This window comes from Ixodes scapularis, unplaced genomic scaffold (assembly GCF_016920785.2).
Source record: "Ixodes scapularis isolate PalLabHiFi unplaced genomic scaffold, ASM1692078v2 PGA_scaffold0__279_contigs__length_252992795, whole genome shotgun sequence".
NCBI lineage: Eukaryota > Metazoa > Arthropoda > Arachnida > Ixodida > Ixodidae > Ixodes > Ixodes scapularis.
In genome coordinates, this window is record NW_024609835.1 from 175351054 (window position 1) to 175372530 (window position 21477).

At 41.5% G+C, this 21477-nt stretch overlaps 1 protein-coding gene across 2 annotated transcripts in view; it reads right to left on the reverse strand.

Annotated features, from left to right (window-relative positions):
• Nucleotides 1–2586: 2586 nt before the first annotated feature.
• Nucleotides 2587–21477, reverse strand: part of LOC8026178 (transcription factor CP2-like protein 1) — a 66881-nt gene continuing 47990 nt past the window's right edge. For both annotated transcript variants that reach the window (XM_029980652.4, XM_029980651.4), the window contains exons 16-20: nucleotides 20839–20929; nucleotides 15133–15182; nucleotides 14091–14233; nucleotides 13380–13431; nucleotides 2587–6910 (exon numbers count right to left, since the gene is read on the reverse strand). In XM_029980652.4, the coding sequence (XP_029836512.2) occupies nucleotides 6852–6910; nucleotides 13380–13431; nucleotides 14091–14233; nucleotides 15133–15182; nucleotides 20839–20929 (395 nt within the window). In that variant the 3' untranslated portion in view covers nucleotides 2587–6851. The remainder of the gene's footprint in view (nucleotides 6911–13379; nucleotides 13432–14090; nucleotides 14234–15132; nucleotides 15183–20838; nucleotides 20930–21477) is intronic.

Below are 21477 nucleotides of genomic sequence, written 5' to 3' on the forward strand. Positions count from 1 at the left end.
AAAGGGTATACCATTGACGGAAATAAGAGGAATGAAAGAACTTTAATTTCGACGGTGTTGGCAGTGTTGCTTTGAGAGCGCAATGATTTCAGGCTTCCACCATGCTATTTACAAACACCATCAAACTTGTTGTTCGCAAGGTAATGACGTCACAAGGGTGAACCATAAGAGGGCGCCACCAAAACATCTCGCCGCTAATAGACTTCCTTTATACAGAAATTCAGTTTCTGTACCTTTATACAGAAACTCAGTTTCTGTTTCAGTTTCTGTAACAGCGTCCCCTTTTTAAATAAACGGCATTTCTCTAAACGTCACGGCTCGATCCACTTTCCCTAAACCGAACTTTGATAATACATGCCCATTCACTGAAACGTGTTTCTCTGAAATGGCATTCCGTCAACCTAACCCTTGTCGGAAGCTTACAAAGTCAATATAGCTGTGATAAAATCTGTGTTCCAGGTCCGAGATGCTCTCGGCTGCCAGGGTGAGCCAACTGATGCCCTTCACAGCAGCTATCCAAGCTTCTTTTTTTTTTTTTTGCGGGACACATGCTTGTCTGACCAAAATCTCAAAGATCAGGCACTCCATTTCCTGTAAAATTATTTGAGAAACAAGGTCTTGTCTAGCTGCTGTCTCCTCCCAATCAGTGCAAACCAAGTGCTTTGTCTGCTCCTTGCGCTGAATCTATACCCCCTAATCCTTCCAATTAGAGCACAAAGCAACGCTATCACAGCACGCTCTTACCTTCTCCTCTCTTCCAGTTTCTCTCTGTACAGATAAAATAGAGTCAATGGAATGCGACAGCAGCCTAGTTAAGGTGACTGGAGTGGGAGGTGCACTCACTGCCTACTTTGCTTCACTCCAAGGATCCAGGGTGGAAGTAGATGGTGAAGTCATCGAATCTGATCATAAAATTCCAAGAATTGTGCGCTTCTTGCTGGGATCTTGTGGTATTTAGAATGGTCAGCAGTACTCGCTTGGGTGCTGTTGCTAATCGCTTTCCCACCCACTGCACTTTACTTAATTTCCTCAAAACTGTCTTCTATAGCACAATGACAATAAATAAGAAAATTGAGCAGTTTGGCTAAGGGACTACCTAGGTGACGTCCTTTTTAAAAAAGGATGCCTACATAGAACCTTGAGGTGTTTCAACTCAAGATTCCAAACAGTCTGTTTGGGAACCTAGAATTAAGGCTTGCATATTCATTGTGCTGTATCGGAGTCCCCTGGGTAGTCCTCTATGGTTCCAGAATACTCCCAGCAGAAGAAACGAGGCTAGTAAATCCACCATTTGTCGATAAAATGTTGCAAGGGCATTCCACGGAATGTCGTAGCAATGTTGTACATGTTCCTCCAAAACGGAAACGACAGCTCGTTCCTTCTCAATCTTGAAATGAGTTCCCGTAACAAATTACAGTGGTTCGAAAGGAATAAATTCCCGTTACTTATTCATTTTTAAGATTGTAATGTGTCGTTACATTTCCATATTTTTCTGGATAATCCATAGATAAATTGAGCAAGTTAAAACATCTACATCGAACTATGTATTGTGTCGCCACGGCCACATTTGTCCCAGTTCTTTATATTCGACTATCTGTCGGACACTTCCCCATCCCTTAAAATCCGAGGTTGATATAGTCAATAATAAAAAAAGCCTAAATGTCTACTAAAAAAAATGATAAAAAATAATGCCTTTTTGCTGTTTCCTTGAACATGTTACGAGTAACGAATGCATTCCATTAACGTCATGCCTTACAACACTGTCATAGTATCGACAGAATGCGTGTCCATAAAACATATAGCTAGAAGGTTGTTTGTGAAACGTGTTTCAACAACGCATTACAAACCCACTTATTTAATGGCTCTAATGTCTATTATTTCCTATGAAAAAAAAAATGGACTGAGAACAGCAATTGCAGTGTCACCACAGCTCATATGCCCATAGCCTACCAGTAGTAAAATCTGCAGAAAGCCTACAGATTTTTGTGAGGTTACGAACTGGCATTAGTTGGCGTCCAGGCATGCTTCCAAGAGATGGGCACAAAGACCAGTGTCTGCAATCTTTGACCACACTGCTACGACTCCACATATGTTTCTTGCCACTTCGCAGTCCCGATATTTGAGGGTGCTCAAGCTTGGCTCTACCTAGAGAAGCTGGAGTGCAGACACACACCGTTATTCCGAATGAACTGCATAATACATTTTGCTTATCCAGAATGAAAAGTAAACAGAGGATACCTCCAACATTCTTGTATATCATTATTCATACAATGCAACCACAAGTGCTCGAAAAATGAAAATGCCCATTAAATATGCAACCACAAAAAGGTAACATTCTCATAAAGCCGCAAACACTGCCCAACTACTGCCCGACTACGGGAGGTCAGCATTAACAAAGTTATTGCAATTATTTACCTCTGTGGATATGAGATTTAGTTTATGAAAAACAGGAAAACATTGCTATAGATCGATTTGCCAATGTAAGAGTTACCATTTGCTGACACCTGAAACTATTCACACTAAACCTACAAGTGCTAAAGTTACACAACTAAAACAGCAATCAGACACCAAAAAAACCATGTTATATTTTTAGCAACCTTCTTTTATTTTGAAATGAATGATCTTCAACCTCATGGCTACTGTTTGAATCTTTTGTACATAAACACCTCTGACGAAAAAGCAACAGCCGAAACGTATTCACTATGCTCAACAAGACACAAAAACTGCAAGCGCACCAGGCACTGCTTCTAGAATGTTTACAGCAGGTTTTTTGACACCAGCACAAAAATGATGAGACAGTGAGAGGCTGTGCAAACATGAATGCATTCTCTTGAACAAACACAAGAATTCTGTCAATTTCCCAGCAACTGGGGTTAGAAAGTCACTCCTAAAAGGTATTGGACGGGGCACTGAAGGCACACAATCAGATTGTTGTCTACAGATGTCTTTCTAGAGGCGTTGGCAGGAAAAGAAACCCCTTGATGCAGATACACAAGCTCCAATTCTGCAGCCAGGCCAATGGGAAGTGTAGAAACATTACACTCAACATGCCAAGAAAAACAAATAAAGACCTAGGAAATACATTTCCCCAGCTATAGCCAACAAAACAAATAAAACTTTACACAATTACGCAATGATCCAAAAGTTGCTCATATGAATGGTAAAGGGGCAATCTTCTTGCACATTTGCTAAAAATAACCAATAGAATTTTGTAACACTTGGCACTAATACTTTATGCAGATGACCCACACCGCAAAATGAAGTCTTCAAAATGTCAAAGCTGAATGAAGACATACTAACCATAGAGTGCATTGCATTTTAAAGCCACATACTAAACCGTTTTCGCAAGTGAATGCACCATAGACCATTCCACCACCCGCCAAAGCTTTTCAAACATATGATCTCTGGAATATTGCATACATACACAATCTAATAGTTTTGATGGGACAGCTCAGCCCACACCCAGGGAAAGGTTAAAAGAGTGCAAAACACTAATTCTGGAATAGTATATTGAAATATGCATAAATACTGTAAACTTCCATGCAATAGTCGGAGATAATTTCGGTTGTCGGTGAATCACATGCACTGGCAGCTTTCACCAGATCCTGCTCCATATGGCTACCTTACAAAGGTGGAAAATATAATGAGGTCTTGTAAAAATCCAGGTGGAAACATTCGAATAAACTTCTGACATATCATGTCACCAACAACCTTACTGTTCTTTTAAAATTTTGCACAGTGGCCTATGAATGGCAGAAAAGATCAGCCCATTAGAATTTGCAAGCGTGCAGTCTCTTACAATCATAGTTTTGCTGCTTAGCGATCTGCAAGCATTGAGTGGAGTGACCAAACTTGCAACAGCCATTGTGCTCCATACTACACTGATCAGCCAAAAAATTATGGCCACCCGTACATTGTGGAAATGAGCACATCTAGCTGATATGACATTTGCATTATCTATCATCCTTTGTGGATAACAGTTGCCAGGGGTACAAAAGTATCATTATGTTGACTCCGCGTGCGTGTAATGGGAAAGGTTGCTGATTTAAGCAGCTTCGACAAAGGGCAGATAGTAATCTCAGGATCACTGCTGACCAGTTAAACCCATTCATGGCTTGTCTTTGCCACTGGAACTGGAATCTTCCAATAGGGCAATACTCCATGTCACTAGGTCAGAATTGTACTACAGTGGATTAAAGAACACAATGACAAATTCCATCTGATGTCCTGGCCACCTAACTCATCAGATGTAAGTCCTATTGAGCACATCTAGGATGTGACAGGGCACCAGCTCAGAGCTCACAAACCACCTCTTCGTAATCTACAGGAATTATGCGACATGTGCTTACAAATCTGGTGCAATCATGATCAAGGCAGTGAACTAGGACTTGCAAAATCCGGGCCAAGACAGGTTGCAACTGTTTTGCCTGCTAAAGATGAATCAATGTGGTAATGGGTGGGCAGTCATAATGTTTTGGTTGATCAGTATATAATGCGCTTAGTTTTTAAATGGGTGTTTAGGGAAAATGTTCCTTAACATATGTAACCAACCGCACTTAGTGTAACCCTAATGTATAAACATGTCTCGGAGGTGTATTTGTATGTTCAGAATAGTCTCATAAAAATGAGCAAACAAAGGTGATGTAGTAGGGAGATCTCTAAGAAACATTAGACACAAATAGGCACAAGCCAGATCATAGCATAATACTTAAAAACTTGCAGCATAAGGAAAATGTGCCCAGTGGATAAGTCAATGGTTTTAATGTAAATAGAGGAGTAAAAGCATCTGGTTGAGACATTGTCAAACAAGTTTTACAACAAATAGCTGAAATGGTCATCCCTATTGTGTAAATCTATAGAACATGAAACCCATATATGGAGATAGAGAAATAATGAAGAGGCCTACAAACAACAAAGGCTCATAAGAAATTTTCAGTCAGGACACCATTTTCTGGGGAATTTAAAATTCCAGCTGCACTAACAGGAGATAAGCCCCCCCCCCCCCCCCCTCCCCTCCCTCTTTCCAGAAAAGAACTCATCTGTCAGGTTGAGCGTCGAGTGTCAAACCAATAATATATAAATAATTCAGATGTAACACATCTGCAAGTTGAGATCAATGCTCAAACCATCCGCTAGCACCTTTGTCCAAGTGCTCTACATACTGTGGTCCCAACACCAAGCAACTGGATAAACCATCTCTCAAGAAAATAGAGCTCTCTGTACACAAGCAACAAGGCGCGTTTCCCCCTTTGCTCGACCCATTCTGCTAGCGGTCAATCGCAAATGAAGGCGAAAGGGACAGCAAGGACATTCAAAATCAACAAGAAACAAAAGAACATCACAGACCAGCACACCTCCAAACTTGAAACCTATCAGCGACCACATAAAACTTGGTGCATGTTTTTTCACCTGAGCAAGCATGAATTCAGTCACTAAACTAGCAGTGCAAGGTATAAAGAGCAAGCACCCTCAACACAAGACGGATCTAGGAAGCCAAAAGCAGCAGATATACAAGCCAGAGGAAACTTTATAGTAACTAGATACAAAGTTACCGAGCCCACTGTAGTTTGATGGGCAAGGTCATGAAGAAATTGGTGACATAGAAATCAAGTACATTTCCAAAGCACATATTGGTTTAATACTTACGCCAGCACAAGCTGCACAAGAGTGAAAAAAATGTAATGGTTCTTATTTGTAAGTGATGCAGCATAAAAAAAAAAAAAGCCATGTCTCGATCAAATGCATGACAAAAATGTCCCACTTCAGGTGTCACAAGCAGCTTTGTCATAGAAAGACATTGGCTCCAATGAGATGAAAAGTTTTGTACCACAAGTTTAAATGTTCGAAACCAGTGCTCCGTTCCGCCGTTGCCATGTTTGTAGAGAACAAGTATGTCTGATATAAATGCTCTTCTTAGCAATATTCACAAGTCATGATATCGCTCACTGTAAGCCAATGCAAGTTCCTTCATCCCTCTTTCGACAGCATGTGTAGCATGTGAGCAAGAAAATACACACAGTGGTTCCACTTGCTACATGATTTGGCACCAACATGCTCTGCTAATTACATCATCCACACTGGCCAAAGGAAATTCAGAAAGGGTTGATCACCAAGATTTGAAAGAGGATGTGTACCACATTCTCTGCCAACCAAATCCCCAAATTACCCGAGCTTAGAAACTTTACTCTTCCAGGAACATGCATGCCAAAATGGCACATTGTTACTAACAAAAATGCACAGAAAAAGAAAAGGTGAGCACCAAGCAAGGAAGCCAAACTTCACCATTATACCTAAAACCAAAAAGACCCCTATGTTCACTCACTACAACTAATAAAATATGGAAACTAGTAGCACTACATCATGGGAAGTTCCCTCTAGTTTATTTGAATGGACATATTAAAAAAGGATTAAAAAAAAAACAAAAAAACAGATATGCAAACAAGCATGTCTTGCTTTGCCAACAGCCCTAGCAACTTCTCTGTTCTCTCTTTACACTGTATGCCACAAAACTCTTAATTTCCACAACCCCGCTTGCTTGGGGGTCAGACTAATCGGACCCGTTCGCGACCTCTCAAGATAGCAAGTCTTGGTGACCTTTCAAACACTCGAATCATCAATGGTGTGTACTATTACCAAACTTTATGTAATTTAAGTGCTTAAAAAAATTTTTTTTTTTTTTGTTGTCTATGTACAAAAGATTCACATAAATGGTAATGAAAAGAACTCTCTATGGAATGGGGCTAGCTCTTCCTTTGCTAATTTTCCAAGCCATTGCCAAGAAGAGGACAGAGGTCTGCTGGCCAAGAAGTAGACTGTTGGCACGATTGCCGATGGGAGGACGTTGGCCGGTCTCATGTTCTGCCGTTGCCATACGCCTTGAGCAAGAGGCTGTAGCCTTCGTCATCCTGACCTGAAGGCAAAATAGAAACAGTGAAGATACTGCTTGAAACTAGAAAGGACAATACATATATAAAAATAATACAGTCGACTCGGTTTTTCTAAGGTCACGGGGAGACTGAAATGCTTTACATTACCACATTTTCCAGTGTGTAAGGCCTGCTTTTTCAAAAATTTTCTTCGTTATACTCCAAGCATGAACCTTAGATGCACAAATTTGACACACGAAATTACCGACAAACAAATCGTTTGATTCATTGGCAAGAGTATTGAAACTGGCTCCAGCTATGCCTATATCGCGATCGCAATACACATACTGCAGTTTTGCAGTATGTAGTTTTGTCGGGCTGACTAAAAATATATGGCTGTTTCATCTCAACTCAAGCATGATTTTGGGGTTGAATATTTAATTTTGAACAAAAACATATATGGTTTGGGAGCATTCTTAAAATGAAAGAGTTCCAATGGCAAGCTTGGAGGATTATTTTTTTTCTCAAGTTATTGACCATTGAAGCGACCGAGGTGAAAAACTGACGTTTCTCCCGCCTGTTGAAGATCACATGTTGACCGCTTGCTACTTTCTCACTTTTCAAAATAAAGCACTAGGAATTTTTGGTGACCCTCTGGAACTAGATTTCATTATTCCTAAGGAGTTAATAAACTTTTTATATTTTGGAATAATTAAAAAAAAGATGTTGAACTGTTTCTTCGATGAGTATTGGCAAAGTCTGGCAAGTCCTTATGTGTAACCTATTAAAGATATTTTAATGACCTTGAAATCACCCGAAAGCTCAAATCTAGCACTTTTCAATTAATAGAAATTCAATATTAGTATATAACTAAAATGAAATCCGTTACCTATGTTTGAATGATTTTGAATGAAAATCTAGCAAATTCGGAATCGATTTTCAAGAAAAACCCATTTTTTATTTGTTTACGTTTTTGTTAGTATTAAGGTATAATAGTGGTTTATAAGAAAATACAAACATAAGATATAGTGTTCTGTTTATACAACAGTAATTAAAGCTTCAATCTTGTCTGTGGTTTGCAAAAACAGCAAGCTTTGTTAAGAAGTAAAATGATTTTTACTCCATAGGTTGGCATTTTGAACCTGAGTCACTCAATATCACATCCTGTTCACATATTTTTTCCAAAATTCATTCATGCTGATATCACACATTTTTTCAAGATCCAAAAGTCACCAGCCAGTCACATCACTAAGTCCACCAAGATTCAAAAGTCACCGCCATTTAAATCACAGATTATCACGATAGAAAAACTCCCAACCCCTTACATCACCTGTGACTTCCATCATGAACAATATCATCTATATCGCCGAAGTCAAACCCATAACTATCACAAAACATCACAGATTTTCAAATGTCACGAAATATCCCCGACTCACAAATGTCATGAAATATCGCCGAATCACAAATATCACAAATGATCACAGACTTCAAAATATTATGAAATATTACCAGCTCACAAATATGATGAAATATCACACTCACAAATATTAGGAAAATCATCAACTCAGAAATATTGCGAATATCACAAACTCACAAATATCGGAAATATTACAAATATCACCGACTCACAACTATCACGCAGGTGTACGTCACTGTGCTGCTAGCTATCGTTTGGTTAAGTTTTGGTATTTGCCGTTCAAAGCCGAGCCAGACTCGATGAAGCACCGTGGCTCCGTAACAATACAAATGCCGCTCGCTTTGCTCCTTTTTTTTTTTTTTTTCTTTTTTGCTTGAAGAAGGGTGGATATTAGCCTGGTGGATTCAACCAATCCACAGCTTGGTAGATTGGTTGAAAACATGTGCCATATTTGCACGAATATAATGAAACTATGAATATAGGAACTGTAGAATACTGCGCATCCGCCCATTCCACATTAAGCGCCCATTCCCAAATTTCTAAGATCTGAGAAAATATGCACAGTAGATTGATACGTAAAATTGATGACCGGACAAGCGCCCATACCCCATTTTTCCACGATTATCTCTAAATTTTGAGTGGGCGCTTGTCCGGTATTTTACAGTAACGCGAGGACATATTTTGATGCACACAAAAAGAAAAAATATGTTATTACTATTATAACGCAAGCTGAGGCCGCATAAATATAATGCACTTGGAGTATAGCAAAAGTGAAAAGGCAATGGAAATCAAAGGAATATCAGTTGATGTCTTGACTGCACTCATCCTCACTGCTCAAGTCCTCCCATTTGCAATCCACTTGGAGACTTCGCAGATATATAGCAGCACCGTACCGCTTGTCTGGTAGTTCCTTTTTCTCGGGCGCGAATTCCTCGGCAGCCCACAAGCAAAGCAAGGCACGAAGCAGAAGCACCAACACGGAAACACAGTAAGACGACTCTGGAGCAGAAACTAAAAATTGTACAAGTAATAGAAACAGCGCATACGGTCACTGACCGATTTTTCAGACTCGGAGGGAACGAAATTGTCCAAATAATTTTGGGCCCAGAATCTTACTGAAATTAAGTCAGAATACATTTTTGAAAAATTAAATCTGTTTCTTTTAAGTTCTAGAGGATGTAATGAAACTAGAATTAACTAGAATTCTTCATTTAGATAAAAAAAAAAAACTTTTTTCACTTCATTATGAACATCAATTACATTTATATGTAAAGCTTCATAACAAAAATTGATGTGAGTGATCAATACTGTGTTTGCACAATTGTAAAGTGCATTTTTTTCGTCAAAATCGGTGCCCGAAATTAAATGCGCGTTACATTCAAAACCAAAAACCGAAACTAAAAAAACCCCGCAATACTCGGTATAGATGCTTTCAGCGAGTCAGTTACTCGAGCTGCCACCAGTCGGCGCGCTCTTCACGCGCTTTCCGGGCCGCCATAGCCGACCTTCAGTTTCTCGCCGTTGCTCCGCGTTGTGTGCCGCACAGGCCACTAAGGGAGCTTCGTTTTCGTGTTCTTTTACGTTCCGCGTTGAAATCTTGTATTTTTTTTAGATCTTTTCGATATTTAGGACTTTCATTTAATCATTTGATATTTACATTTCGACATAGCTCTTGAGTTTTCTTATTTATGGAATGGAATCGGACAGCGAATGGGTCGACGATACAAGATTATGACGCTTCAATGACCATGTAAGCTCATCCCATTCTTACGTTTTTGTAGCTAATAACTAATAAAGGGCAGTCAACACATACTGCGACATATGTAAATTGCAACTGACGCAGTAAGGCTATCACAGTCGTGCTTCCCGCTGCATGTGTGCACTCGTTTCCGTAAAGCCGACCCGCATGTAAGCGATTTAGCGTGCGACGCGACGAGTGACGGAGATTTCTCGCCGTCGCCCATCCCATCGCTCGGTTTTGGGATTTCCGAGAAAACGTCGCTCACCGTCTTGGTCGCTTGCTCCGTCGCTTCCAGGCGGTTTGCCTCATCACGCGACTGACTGAGCGACAGCGAAGCGGGTCGCCGTCGCTTATCTGGTCGCTCGCCAAATCGCTTACATGCGGTTTATACTCAATTAATTTTCATGCACACAGCATTGAACCATTGGCGCCTCGATATTAAGTATAAACCGCATGCAAGCGATTCGGCGAGCAACGAGACAAGCGACGGCGACCCGCTTCGCTGTCGCTCGGGCAGTCGCACGACGAGGCAAACAGCATGGAAGCGACGGGAGCAAGCGACCAAGTCGGTGAGCGACGTTTTCTAGAAACCCAAAAAACCGAGCTATGCAACAGGCGAGAGTGAGAAATCTTCGTCGTTGACTCTCGTTGTTGTCGCCGTCGCTCGTCTCGTCGCACGCAAAATCGCTTACATGCGGGTCGCCTTTACGGAAACGAGCGCGCACATGCAGCGAGAAGCACGACTGGATTGCCTTACTGCGTCAGTTGAAATTTGCATATGTCGGAATGGTGTTGACTGCCCTTTATTAACGAGAAAAAACATTAGAATGGGATGAACTTAAATGGTCTTTGAAGCCATAATCTTGTATCGTCGATCCGTTCGCTGTCCGATTCCATTTCATAAATAAGAAAATACAAGAGCTATGTCGAAATATAGATATCAAATGATTAAATGAAAGCCCGAAATATCGAAAAGACCTAAAGAAAACACGATTTCAACGCGGATTGTAAAAGAATGCGAAAACAAAGCTCCGGTAGCGGCCGGTGCAGCACACAACGCGGAGGAATAGCGAGAAACTGAAGAGCGGCTATGGCGGCGGGGTCACGTGACGTCAAGATGGCGGCGCCCATGAAATGTTGCCTGAAAGGGTCTATAAGGTGGCTAGTCCCATTGCCATTGGGACTGTTTCTTTACATTTGCCACTGAGTGTTTGATATAGAGTCAAATCAAATAGTACATTATATATATGGCAATAATCGCAAGTTCTAAAAACTCGCCTACCGTAAAGATCCGGCCGGGTAGTAAGGCCTGAGCTATTATACTTTCAGTGTTAAAAAAAATTAAGCTTTGGTGCAAATTCCTTGCATTTTAGTATGTAGCAGGGTAAGCATTTTGGTACAGTTTAGCACAAATGGCATAGCAATTACATCACTGATTTGCAAGCAGATAAATTCACAATGTAAAGACAGAGTCACTCAGTCACATCACAGGCTGATCTCAAGGAGTTACTCAATATCACAAACCCAGGGTCATATCACAAAGTCACTCAATAACATCTCATAAACTCACAGTCATATCATGGAGTCACTCAATATCACCTCAAAATCTCAGACCCATATCACAGTCACTAATGTCATCTCACAATCTCAGTCATATCACGGAGTCACTGAATATGATTTCACAAAGTTTGACTCAGCCACTCAATATCACCTCACAGACTTAATCATATTGCCGCCTGCATGATTGAGAAGATACACTTCTTGGTTCATCTAGAAAGTTTGCGTATACTCTTACCCCCAGCGGAAAAGATAAGGAGGCCAGAATGGCCTTGCCCAGTCATTCTCGCCCTAAATCTTCCCCGAACATCCTAGGTCGAATATTCGAGATGATGAGCATAGTAGATAAAGAGCCACATGCTGTATTGACGATTCATTCACTGATTCTCTCGTGATAGACAGCTGTTATGCTGACGCACCGCACCGCTTGCAGCTGCCGCCGTCGAAGCTTGCTGCTGCTTTCTGCGCATGTTCTTTCGTGTTCTTTTTCGTTTCTGGCACAAGTTTGCCCCCATGAAATCTTTGGTTCATCCTGTTTTCTCCTGTCTCATATTCATGGAGTCACTCAAATTCACTCACAATCACACGGTGAGTGTCAGTGAGTCTGAGTGAGTAAGTTGGTGGGTGAGGTTGCCGAGGCAGTTATTGCTCTGCACTATGCACAATTTCACTTACATGTTAATTAAAGTATTAATATTAGGTAATAAACTACACCCTGCTACAATGTAGACCAGAAAAGCATCTATGCGAGTCACAACGAACAACTGATAAGATACAATATGAAGCATGGTGTAAGTGATGGCGTAAGGCACAAGCATTAATGGCAGTCATACAAACAAAATACTATATTTTCTGTTTATATTTTCTGATAAATTACAAACATACCTTGCTACTAATAAAACCAAAAGCAAATAAAAAATAGGGCTTTTGAAAAAATCGGTCTCAGATTTGCTGGATTTTTTAATATTTGTTAATTTTTAATGTATGTAACATTACTTTATTTGAGTGATATCCCAGTAAACTTGTATTCAATAAAAAGACCACAAGTTTGAGCTTTCCGGTGATGTCAAGGTCATTAAAATATCTAAGTAGGTCCCACTTAAAAGTTTGCCAAAATTTGCCAAAAATCAGCAAAGGGGCACAGTTATACATTTTTAAAAATTACTTTAGAAATAATATATTTTTCTCAATTCATTGAGCATGACAACTCTACTTTGAGAGTGTAACAGAAGAGTCCTATTGAAATATATTGAAAATTAACAAAATAGTAAGTGGTCAAACAGGCAATTCCCAACAAGGGGCAGAAAACACACGTCCCTTTGATGATTTTTGGTAAAGTTTGGCGATTTTGGCGCAATCACTCGGTGTTTTTCTTCTGGAAATTTATATTTTACCCGAAAAGTGGGGTGGGCGATGACGCGAAGGTGGGCGATGACTTAGAATAAGTATTATGGTAATTGAAGAGGGCCATGTTTTGTGAAAATTGTTGAAGGATGAGGACCCTGTTCATCAGCCCAAACCAACAAATGAATGCAGCATGCAGCAACCTTTGTTCTCTCGCTTACTTTGCAGTACTTTCCTTCAAATGCTCTACTGCTCTATGCACAAGTGGCAAACCCAAAAGCCTAGACTGGTGAACTTAAAGAAATGCGTGAGATTTGTCCAAGTCTCGACCCTAAAGTCTAGACTGCTTGCCTATCTTTCAAACGAATTACATAAAGGTTGGTGGTCTATCTGAATGCCCATTACAACAAAAAGTTTCTTTTCAAGATATCAATCAGGCACAAGCATTATTTACCTCTTAAGAGTTCTAGGATGTACATTGATTCATCCGCCATGTTCCGCACCACCTGTAACATATACCAAAACAATGAGTTCCCTGTTTCCAAATAGTGCCAACACTCAATTCAATTCGTCAACAGTCGCCAGAAAAATTTTCTCATGTTCTCAAGAAACAGAACCTTATGGAAAAACACAACATAGAATCCACAAGTTTGGCCTTGTTACAAACAATACTCAATTCATAAGTAGTGAGCAAAGTTTAAGAACTTAGATATTAGGAAGTCGACGTACTAGCATGAAACGTGAAAAAACAAGTGAACTGATCGACGTATCTAGACTGAGCCAACTTGTGTGCAAACCTCGGGTCAAGTACAAGTGAGCAGAGACATCCAACTTTTTTAAGTGTGCTCAAATCTGCAAGTATTCAGGTTTTTATTCCTCTGCAGTGGTTTCCACTGAGACACAAAAGAAAAAGATGCCAGTGCGACCATCACAACACGAAAACATCTACAAGAATGCCAGCACTTGCACGTGCAGCTCAATTCCGCACTGCGCGAACATTGCAAATAATTCGGGTGCAGGTCAAATGCCCCTTCATCGTCAAATAAATAAGACTCTGCAATAGGTCTGTGGTGATAGGCTAAAATTTTGTCAGCATTGTCATTAGTGTGCTACAATCAATATTCTGTAAGAAGCAAGGGCCGCAAGGTGGGGGGGGGAGACCCACCTCGTCGGTGACCAGGACGTGTATTCCGGAGGGGCCGTCGACGTACACCTCGTGCACAGAGAAGGGGGAGAGGCTGCACAGGTCAGCCAGCTTGGTCAGCAGCTCCAGCACTGTCAGGTTCTTCAGGTACACTGCCCGGAACACTGCATGTGCGCCAGAGAGGGAAAAGGCACGGCCTCGCACGGCTGCACTGAGCTACATGGGTCCATCTTAGGATTATTCGAGCTTGGTATTCTTAGTGCTGTTTTCTCACCTCAGGTCAAAGAAGCTGTTGGAACCTTTGTTCAAAATAAACCAAATAAAATAATCGTTTTCTTTTTAAATTATGTTTGCCGATTTAGCGATTTAAGTAGAATGTTTTATGAGCATTCCGCCCAGATCTAATTTATCTTGTAGGAACATAGATTCCAGGGTATACAAGACTATGAAGTATTGCTTTGCTAAACTCCTATTGCCACTTTTTGCAATAACTCGCAACATTGCATTTCCTCACAAATGGGGAAGTTTGCTCAAGTGGTTGCACTCGTGCACCAAAGAGCTTCAAATGATTCATCTGGAGGTATGTTTTTCCTTATAGAGAAAAACAAGAGAGAGAAGAGTAATCAATCACCAGATTTGCTATATCCATAGATAACCAATTTTCATTAGGAGAATGAAGTTTGGCTTTTTTTTAAAAAGACATTTGGTAAATCAAATTGTAATTTTTCTTCCTTTTTCTAAGAACACCATTTTCCTGATATTTTTTTTTATGTAGATAAAGACTGTAAGCAAGGCAGGGCATCAACTTCCTACATTAGGGATGACAAAAACGATGATGAAACATTGTTCTTTGTTTTGAAACTATCATGGTGGCATGCCAGCCCATGCTGGAGGTGCATACACATTACAAGCAGCAGCATTTTCTAAAAATTGCATTGGAGGGCGAAAAAAAAAAAAAAAAGCAATAAAAATGAAAGTCACTAGCTATCTCAGGCATCGGGTTCGATACTGAACTCGCTAAACAAGTGTAGAGAGACGCAAGTCAATGAAGTGCCTCATTTACCTTGTTCCGAAGCAAGGCAGATGTAAGTGGTCAGCCTTGGGCGAATGTTCCTGCACAAAAACCACCCCCAAAATTTTTACACCGCAGCATAGATCAATGGTGGAACACAAGGGCTGCTTTGAGTGGAGGTAAGGGCAAGCTAATGCTAGATAGCATGTATCCACTCTGCTAAATTTTAATTTGTTTGTTTAAGACGTATTTTAATGATTTTTTCACCACCTTGACCTTACGTCATTTGTGGGGAAGATGAGGGGTGAGAGATGGGGAATACGATGAGGAAATTTCAAAGATAACTTCCCTAAAAGAACAGGGTGCCATAAATTATCACTTTGGTACTACCAGGTGGTAGACTCTTGAAAAAACATCAACAATGAACTCATCTGATTCAGAAGATTAAAGCACACATTAAATGTTCGCTAACTGATACCTTGCTTCATTTATCCACTTTTGTCCAGTCAAGCTCTGCAGTGTTCAACAGCACAGCTTCTTGACTTCAATGAAAAGGAGGCCCATTACATGTGCAATGCACAAAATCCCCTAGTTAATTGTAAATTCAGGGCACTGCAGTTCTGCAGACCCCTGAACTTAAAAAAAAAAACACTTTTTGATTCACACAGGCAAACAAACAATTTAAGTTCTCTTGTTGCACAGAACAACACTACCGTAAAGTTCCGAGAGAACGCCCACTCCCGAGAGATCGCCCATCCCGTTTTTCTGGCTAAATATCTGTAACATAGAATTTCTGAAACATCGCCCACCCCCCGATTCCCCTCAGACGTCACGCAATGTCCGACACGAATCACATCAACCGCGCAATTTGCTGTACCGGCATGTCTGACAAGCGAGTTCATAGCGGGTTTTTTCGTTTTTGTCTGCGATCTGCACACATGGTATCGGCTCCTGTAACATGCAAGTTGTTCCCGCGTGAATGTAGCACCGTGAAATGCGAATCTGCTGCGTCCGCAATCTGCGGTATCCATTCCCGTGACATATAGCTTGTAGCGGATTCCCGCAATTTTGTCCACAATCTCGATTCCCCGCGAGTTGGTCCCGTGTACAGTTGAACCTCGATGTAACGAAGTCGGTAAAATTCGCAATTTACTTCGTTACATTGAAATTTCGCTAAATCGAAATTTGGCTTTAGCATGCGAAAAAAACAAATTCCGAAACATTTTACGGGTATGAAAACTCACCGAAAATGACATTTATTTAGGGGCAAAGTAGTCCGCGAGTTTTGCTTGCGCCTTGTCTGACAGTAGCAGCGGCGTCGGCGGCGTCATACGGCGTTCGAGCGCCCAGAGCGCTTGCACGGCATCTTGCTGCCCATGCGACGCCGTGTACCTCCTCAGTACGTCCATTGCGTCGAGCACTTCCCGAGTGCTCGTGATCTCGGCAGTTTCTTCAGGATGGCGTCCAAAACGTTTGCTTTCTCATCCAAAAAAAGAACTTTACGTTTCCTTATGCCAGCAAGCACGTAAGTGAACTGCCCGGTTAAAAAATAAAGCTGTTTAGTTTAGGCGGTTTAGGCGGTGCCAATGTTTCCAACCTACACAGCACTCTTGACCGCACAGTTTACTTGCCCCCTTGCGCCCACAGTGTGCTTGCGCCTTTGCTTTACATCACGCTCGCAAGACGATAATCGGTCTTTTCGGTCTTCTCCTAGATGGCACTGCCCGTGCGGTCGCGCGGTCGCGCCATCACGTCGCTCCCCCGCTGAAGTTGGCTCCCGCGCTACCCGCGGTACAGTGGACTATGATGATCAGTGAATGTCAGTGGTGATGCTGTTATGCCGTGTTAACTTTTTGCTCGGCATTTTCTGGCCAGCCTCGCGGAATCCGCTTTGCCGCATGCCTCGCCGGCGCTACCGGCGCCGCATCCTCGGGCAGCCTAGGAACGTTGGAAGGCCCGTCCCCGTGAAGTAACCTATTAAGCGCTCGCGTTTGCGCATAATTTTTTTTTTTTTACCACAATTTTTTTGCGAAGTTGTTTTTTAGAGTTGATTTATTTATTGCCTTCTATGGCAATGGCGCTTCGTTATATTGAAATAGCAGCAAAATAGACTTCGTTATATAGGGACTAAAAATACATGGGGTCTATGGGCAAGAAATTATGAAAAATGAAATACTTCGTTAAATCGAGGATTTCGTTACATTGAAGTTCGTTATATCGAGGTTCGACTGTATATAGTATTGCATCATGAAATACAATTCTGCTGCATTCGCAATCTGTGGTATTTGTTCCTGTAACATACCAGTTTGTAGTGGATTCCCGCGTTTTTGTCTGCTACCTTAAAGCGCGATATTGGTTCCTGTTACAGGCAAGTTTGTAGCGGGTTCCCGCGTGTTTAATACATCATAAAACTTGAATCTGCTGCATCCGCGATTTGCGGTGATCGTTCCCCTGAGATGCGAGTTCTCGGCAGGTTTCCGCGAATCCTTCGAACTGCGAAACACGAATCTGCTGCGTCCGCAACCTGCAGTATCCTTTCCCGTGACACAGGAATTTGTAGCGAATTCACGCGTGTTTATTGCATCCTAAAATGCAAATTTGCGGTGTCTGTATTCTGTGGTGCCAGTTCCTGCGTCACGTGGTTTGTAGCCAGTGCCAAGGTGTTTATCATTATGTTTTGATAAAGTTTTGCTGTGGCATCCCCAAAATAGCCCACCCTATGTTTTTCACCATTTGTCTCTTCATTTCAGGTGGGTATCCTTTAGGAACTTCACGGTAAATGCTGCCCACACACTGCACACCAAACTTTGAAGAAAGTCATAGACGTGTAGAAAAATACTAAATGCAAGTTAAATGGAACAAAATGCTAGCACTAAACGTGTGTGTTATGTCATTTTGTTGTCCCAAGAAAAAAAAACACTGTGTATTTATTGATTTCAACAAAACATCAATGAATGACATAGTAGGGTTTTATCAAATTTCATTGCACTTTTGCACAAAGAATTAGAACTCCAGTGATGATCCTTCTATGTGTTCATAAAACCCCATTCTATATGTGGCAAGTTGTTTGCAGCAAGTAGACGATTCGCTAGCCAAGCCAAGCGTGGCAGCGGGCATGCGCGAATGGAAGTTACAGACCAACAGCATGGCTGTGTGGTGCTCATGGGCAACAAAGCTGGGCTAGAGCAATTTTGTTTGTTATTTATTTACTTATTTCAAATAGCATTAGGGCCATCAGAGCGTTGTAGAGGAGATGGTTCATCCATCGGATATACTGATCTCAACAAACATGTTCAGCAGTCCACTCCCAGACAGTGAAGTTGTGCAAGTTATTAGGCCGAAGAACTGTTGCATCGTTTTCCATGTAAAATCCTAGACTACTACGGTGGGCATCGAGGACTTTTTTTTTTTGTAAAGAAAACACCAAAGACACCCAAGAAAGGTTTGCTATGTTAACTATGACACGTCTCCATCAGCAGAGGCCAACAAAAATAAAAAAATTCTCCCAAATGAGTACAAAAAAAAAATGGTTTGAGTAACATAATAAAATCAGAAACACGGAAAACAAAGACACACAACACAACAAAGGTGTTGTCTGTGATATTCCTATGACATGTGGCTTTTGTTATGTTGGGCAGACTGGCTGTTGTGTTAATGAAAGGCTCCTAGAGCACAAAAGGGCAGTACTGTCAAACTTGCCCAACTCCGAAATAGTCAAGCATCTAGATAAGTATAACAATCGCGTACCCGAGTGGAAATCGACAGAGATAATTTGCAAAGAATTGGAGGCGTTTACCTAACATGTTATGAAGAAAACAATTAGCATTATGTCAGCAGGGAATGATGTTAGCTTTCCTTCCGTTATTCTTGATAAACAATCAGGGCGTTTTTGCTGTTGTAGTGTTTAGATTTTGTTCCGTCAATTTTTTGTGGTTCGCTTTGCAGGTTGTAAGTGATTAGATATCGGCGATGGGTGGTTCCCTTTTTGCTGATACTAGCAATTGTTGTTTTTGCACGTCCGCGTCGGCTGTTGGTTTTTGTGATAAAAGAAGGCCTTGTGAATAAAACCTTTTAGCTGTGTCTGAAATGGTGTTGTGTGTGACCTTCTAGTTTTCCTATCTCCGGTTTTATTATGTTGCTTAATATTCATCAGCTCGTCTGTGCCCAAACCCTTCTTTCAGTTGGTTTGGGTATGGTTTTTTAATTCAAAGTTCAGTCAATTCCAAGTGTTTCTCTGTCCCAATAAGCTTCAAATTAAGGAGTCGACTGTACTACGGCTAGCACAGAAGATAATATTGCAAAAGAGCCCAAGCGAGCTCAGTAACCCCGCCTTTGAGTACAAAAATCTACAGGATGATGGTTTACCAGCACGGATTGCGGCGAGGGTTAGAACCAGACGTACGTCGTGTCATTCATTCAGCTATTGCTACCAAATCACTATTTTGTTATGGGTCTGCCAACAAAAGTTAAAAAAGGCCTATTTCAGCGAGCACTAGTTCTAATATACTACAAACCTTTGCTTGCCCCTGCGTCAATGTGAAAAAAAAAAAAAAAATCTATTTAAAAAAAAAAAAGAAACTTAGTTATTTATTTAAAGGGAAACTGAGTCGCTTTCCAGGATGCCCAAGTTAGGAGCAGACTTCCATAGCTTTTTGTCCCGTAAATTCAGTTATCACACTCGACTTGGGCAAAAATAAATGTAAACCGCACTTATTTAAAAAAATATGCGCAGCGATTGCCGTAGGGCATGAGGCGAGCTTCTCTGCCACCCGTTATCTGTCCAGAGCATCACGAAGTCGTCGTCGGCATCCCCGAGTCAGCTTTGTGCGAGCAAGGGTCACCTGACCCCGCCAATGACGTCATTTCTGCTAGTTTTTCTCTCCAGCGCTCAGCGCGCTGTAACGGGCAGGGCTATGTTAAAATATTTTTAACATAGCCCTGCTTGCCGTTTTTTGGCTTTCAGAGGGTTCCTGAAAACTTTGATTCTTTGATTAATTGGATTAAGTATGGTTCATTCATCTGCACATATTCCTTTACATCCTCCTCAGAGACCACATACGATGGTGTGAAGTGCCCGTGTTGTATATTCAATAATGTGGCTCTTAATTCTCGCAGATGATGATGATACCGTGTCTCTAAAGCTCATAAACAAAGAATGCTACATGTACACGGGACGAGACAAACAGTGGGAGGATTTCTGGAGCACAAACGAGCACGTACCACGTGACACTAAGCGTCGTGCCGCGTTCCACGCGGCGGCGTGTGTTTCCAGAACACCTCCGATTGGATACATTTCATTTCTTGTGCATTAATAAGACAGGTAGGAAACGCCAGAAAGCCAAGGTGGAGTGGTGTAGAGGTTAGCACACCCGACCGGACATTGGGAGGCCCAGAGTTCAAATCCTGGCTCCGCCGTTTTTTGGCTTTCGGCGGGTTCCTGAAAACTTTGATTCTTTGATTAATTAGATTAAGTATGGTTCATTCATCTGCACATATTCGTTTATATCCTCCTCGGAGACCACGTATGATGGTGCGAAGTGCCCGTGTTGTATATTCAATAACGTGGCTCTTGACTCTCGCAGCTGATGATGATACCGTGTCTCTGAAGCTCATAAACAAAGAATACTACATGTACACGAGACGAGACAAATAGTGGGAGGATTTCTGGAGCACAAACGATATATATATATATATATATTTAAGATTAAAGATTTTTTAGCGTCTCTTTAAGAATGCAAGGAAATGCAAGAGACCAACCTGGAGTGCAGAGCGTTGTAGAGCCGGATCCCATCGGCCAAGCCACAGATTTGAATGAGGTCGTCCCGAGTGAGCCTCAAGACATCTGCACCTGCGAACGATGAATAGACTGCTTACGCTTGGGGTTCTCGAAACCCTTCTTTCTCGAGGAGCCTTCGTCTCTCTTGACGAATGGCCACGGAGCCCTTTCCGGTCTTGGCACTGTTGCAACAAAGCAGTGCAGAAGCCTACAGGCCTTGTAGCCTGTAGGCTTCTGCTTACAGGCTACTTCCTTCCTTCCTTAAATGTTCAGCTGGTTCCACCCATAATGTATCATAACCAACTAGCTCAACTCATTCCCATAGTAAGTTATCTTTCTAGCCAGCGAGTGGTTGTCTTTTCTGTGTCTCCTTCCTTAAATGTTCAGCTGGTTCCACCCATAATGTATCATAACCAACTAGCTCAACTCATTCCCGTAGTAGGCCTTGTAAACACTAACAGATGTACCAAACAGTGTTAGGTGCACAGGTGTGCAACGGTGGATGGCTCAAATCTACTAAAATGGTGCTTAAATTGGGAAAACACAACTTGGGGGTAGGAATGGTTATAAAAATCTAGGTGCTCAGGGAACCCAAAGGGTACTCTGGGGAACCCATGGGT